We start from the raw sequence: 4766 nt of genomic DNA on the forward strand, positions 1-4766 counted from the left end.
ACACCAGACCTTACAGGACACACTCACCTGACACACCCTTCCTCACAGGACACACTCACCCGATACACCAGACCTCACAGGACACCTCGCACCTGACACTCCAGACCTCAGAGGACACACTCACCTGATACACCACACCTCACAGGACACACTCACCTGATACACCACACCTCACAGGACACACTCACCTGATACACCACACCTCACAGGACACACTCACCTGATATACCACACCTCACAGGACACACTCACCTGATAAACTACACCTTACAGGACACACTCACCTGACACACCACACCTCACAGGACACCTCGCACCTGATACACCAGACCTTACAGGACATACTCACCTGACATACCACACCTCACAGGACACCACTCACTTGATACACTAGACCTCACAGGACATCATGCATCTGACACACTACACCTCACAGGACATCATGCACCTGACACACCAGACCTCACAGGACACCTCGCACCTGATACACCAGACCTTACAGGACATACTCGCCTGATAGACCAGACCTCACAGGACACCTTGCACCTGATACACCACACCTTACAGGACACACACACACCTGACATACCAGACCTTACAGGACACACTCACCTGACATACCAGACTTTACAGGACATCATGCACCTGACACACCAGACCTCACAGGACATCATGCACCTGACACACCAGACCTCACAGGACACACTCACCTGATACACCAGATCTCACAGGACATCATGCACCTGACACATCAAAACTTACAGGACACCATGCACCTAACAGGACAGAACTCACTAGACACACCAGACCCCACAGGACACACTCACCTGACACACTAGGACCCTGCAATGGCATCAGTCTCTGAGGGCAGCCCTGTCTTTATTAAGCAGCACCCTATAATGTGAGCCCACCCTGACCCAGGGACTACGTCAACTCCTGCAATGCACAAAGACCTCAACTTTAATGATGGCGAGAGGTCTTGCATTCACACACACTCACACACAGCCTTCCAGAAAGACGTCACTTCTGGCCCAGAGCACACCTCGAATTGCCTGCTGACACACTAGGTTTCCAGGATGAGAGACGGTGCTCCACTCCATGCAGGACAGCCCCAACAAGTGCGTGCCCATGCAGAGCTGTAAGGATGATTCAGGGAGCTACACGGAATCCCTCTTTGCAGGTGGTCTGAAGTAATTTCTGACCACCTCCAGGAAGGAAAACTGATTGGAATGAACTAGACCCAAGTCCACTGCGTCCATCGCACAAAGGGCCTCCCACAGCCCACACGCACACAAACACATGCACACACAGACCAACATGTCATGAACATGGCCAGAACAAGCTGAATCCCCACTCCTCCCTGCTGCCCCGTCCCTTGTTGATCTGTACATGCTCTGCTGTCCCTGTATCCGCTGCTGACCTCTAACCCTAACCACGTACCCTCTGCTGTTCCTAAACCCCTGACTCCTAACTCTAACCACACACACCCCTGGTGTTACCCCACACTCCCTGCTGACCTCTAAGCCTAACCCCACACCTCCTACTGTTCTCAAACTCCTCTGATGACCCCTAACCCTAACTTCACACCCCCTGCTGACCCTTAATTCTAACTCTGCTGTCTCCCCACACCACCTGCTAACCTCTAACCCTAACCTCGCACCTCCTGCTGTCCACCCACACCCTCTGCTGAAACCCATACCCTTTTTTGCCCCTGCACTGCTTGCTGATCCCATAATCACCTGCTGACCCGACACCCTAAGCTCACAACCTCTGCTGATCCCACACACCCTGCTGTTTCCACACACCCTCCAGCTTCCCCCACACCCTCCTCCACTGACCTTGCATCCCCTACTGTCTCCCTACATCCCCAGCTGCCCTCATACACCCTCCTGGCCCCAAATCAGCATGAGTGCTGAGAGCAGCTTACCAGACAGGCTGTGGAAGCTGACCACCTGGTTCATGAGGGCAGTGGACAGGACTATCTCATCAAAGATGGGGACACTGCCCCCCACCATACCTGTGTTTCCCCCCTGCGGGGTCACCGCCAGGTTCCTGTCATGGCAGTACCTGGGGGAGAAGAGGAGCACCAGGCTAAGGACCCCAATCTCGCAGGGAAACCAGCTCCCAGGCAAACAGGTCCCAGAGTCCCAGAGTGAAGAGGTTCTGGAGGAGGTGGGGAGCCTCCTTGCAATTCCCAAGGTCCCTACCATCAGAAGAGCTGCTGGTGGCATGTATGCTTAAGCACTGCACTGCGGACCAAAGGTTTGTATCCATCCAGAGGTATCTCAGAAGACAGGATCAGGACCCTGCTCCCCAAAATCGGTCTCTACAGCTACGGGGTGCAGCTCTGCCCTGCCCCACAGAGGACTGCTGAAGGGATGGTCAGCAGCTCTCCTGCACTCCCAGTGGATGTGACTGAACAGCATCAAAGGCACAGAAGGGTTGGCCACTGGGTCCAGCACACCCACTTCCACCCCTCCCCTCGGCCCCCGCCTCCAGGTCAGGAGCCTCCACTTACCTGAGTATCTGCGCCACCTCCTCTGTCGTCCGGGGCTTCAGCAGCACCTGACTGCAGCCTGTGACAAAAAAGCCGTCAGTACGGATCTAGCCATATGGACGCATCCTAGCATCCAGAAGAAAAGGCCTCACAGCTGGACCAACAGCCACAACGCACTAGACAGAGGAAAGAGTGGAGCTGTCAATGGTTTCATCTTACTTCACAATCAGCACCCATGGAACCAGCAGTCAGGAAATCAACTGACATGACGCACTGGGGAAGTCTGCCATCAGGGGCTCCCCAAAGTGCGGAAGAGCAAGGATGTCAGTTTACAGCTCAAGATGTGCCTGATTGCAGCCAGCCATAGTAGAGAATTTCTGTTTGTTTTCTTGGAGTCCAGAAACTTTCTACTTTTTGTCAACTCCAAAATTTGAAATTTTTCCACTTTCCTCACTCACTGTGCAGCTTTTACATTCTGTGTGAGCAGCTTAAAGTAACAGAGCTTTTGAAGAGGGGGTCTGATAACAAACGCTTCATCTCCCTTCTCAGCCCTCATCTGCTGCACCCATGCTCTGGGACCACTGTGGGGCAGGGCCTGACGGAGCAACTGCAACAAGGGGCTCAGCGACAAGGGCCTCCAACAGAAGGCATTCCGACGACGGGGTGGGACCCACGTGATCCACACCACAGTCCACAAGGTCACTAGGAGTCAGAAGCAACTGGTAACTCCTCACAGCAGCCCCCAGAAAGGTGGGAGCAGGGCTCTCTTGTTTTCAGCCCTCCACTGGTAGCCCCTTGCAAGGGCAGCTATGTGTGGGGGTCAAGACACCTGAGAATGGCCTGCTTTTCTCTCCTCATTTGCTCGGACCTTGAGCCCCCAAAGAATAACAGCACCCTGTCTCCTCTCCTGAACTGAAGTCACCGCAAGACAGCTTCTCTGGGAAGGCTGAAGAAGGGTCCACAGAAGAGCTCCTGAATATCTCTGCACAGAGCCAAGTCCAGCCCACAGCGGCTCTGCAGGACAGAGCAGGACTGCCCACTGGGCTTCCAAGGCCGCCCTCTTCCTCCACACAGCAGCTGCCCAGTCTGAACCCCTAACCTGCAGGTAGCCAGGTGAGCATTTAACCTCTACACCACCAGAGTTCCTGAGAAACTTCTGAGCTAAAGAAGCCTGAGATCATCACAGGTCCCTACTCACACAGCTCCAGGCTGTCCCACCCCACCCTCAGCACCACTCACACAGCCCAGACCCACCCACTCCAGCCCCAGCCCCCGACCCGCCACCAGTCCCCTTATCCAGCACCCTGGCCCAACCCCCAGACCCTTCGCCAAGCCTCTGACCCCCATTAACACGGCTCCAGGGGCCCCCCATCCTGTCCCCAGCCCTTCAACCCCACCATAACCCCAGTCTCCCCACTCTACCTTGGCCCAGCCCCCATGAACCCACACCAGCCTCCCACTCCACATCACCTCCCTTACCCCATGTTGGCCTCCTAACACCCTGCCCTCCCCTCACCTTGCCCCCCTGCCCCCGGCACCCCCACTCTACTGGCTCACTCTCCCCAGGCACCAGTGGCCCAAAGCCTGACTTACCTTGGAAAGCCCTCAGCCAGTCCACATTCACAGCCACCAGCTCCTCAGGGTTGGTGACCACCCTGCCCGGGAGGATGCGCTGGAAGACAGCTAGGTCATCCTCAGAGACCACAGCAAAGGGGAGCCGCTGCACCGGGTAGCGCTCCTGGGTCAGTGTCACCTCAGCCAGGTGGGAAGATGAGGAGTAGCCTCTGTGGGACAGTGGGCTGACCAGTGGCACTCCCTGAAGACAGCCCAGCCCCCTTCTAGACTCCACCAAGGAGCTGGGCATGGACACCATCCTCACTGCCCCCACCAGGGTGCAGGGATGACCCTTCCACCACCAGCCTGGGATGGCACTGAAGAGCCTGACCGTCCATCTGGGCAAGCAGGAGGACACCATAGTTCTGTCCTGAAAAATAGGTGAGTCCAGCTCAGAAGACACTCTGACCAAGGTGTGTGCCTCAGCCCTTACACATGGAGGGTTTCTAAAGGGACAGAAAACACACTGTGAACTTGAGATTGAGGGACAGGATGACACTCAATGAACATGAGGCTAAGGGGACAGGAGGACACACTGTGATGACAAGAGGGTGAGTGACAGGACACACTGTGGACGTGAGGCTGAGGGACAGGAGGACACACTGGAGGTGATGACGTGAGGGTGGGGGGCAGGGGGACACACTGTGGACGTGAG

General features: G+C 55.8%; 1 protein-coding gene across 1 annotated transcript in view; it reads right to left on the minus strand.

The window, feature by feature from the left end:
* D2HGDH (D-2-hydroxyglutarate dehydrogenase) overlaps positions 1–4370 on the minus strand; it is a 37803-nt gene extending 33433 nt beyond the window's left edge. Inside the window, exons 1-3 of the mRNA XM_006902932.1 lie at positions 4091–4370; positions 2519–2576; positions 1928–2067 (exon numbers count right to left, since the gene is read on the minus strand). Coding sequence (XP_006902994.1) covers positions 1928–2067; positions 2519–2576; positions 4091–4370 — 478 coding nt within the window. The remainder of the gene's footprint in view (positions 1–1927; positions 2068–2518; positions 2577–4090) is intronic.
* Between the last annotated feature and the right edge of the window lie 396 nt (positions 4371–4766).

Source organism: Elephantulus edwardii, unplaced genomic scaffold (genome assembly GCF_000299155.1).
Source record: "Elephantulus edwardii isolate Elephantulus edwardi_28Jun2011 unplaced genomic scaffold, EleEdw1.0 scaffold00472, whole genome shotgun sequence".
NCBI lineage: Eukaryota > Metazoa > Chordata > Mammalia > Macroscelidea > Macroscelididae > Elephantulus > Elephantulus edwardii.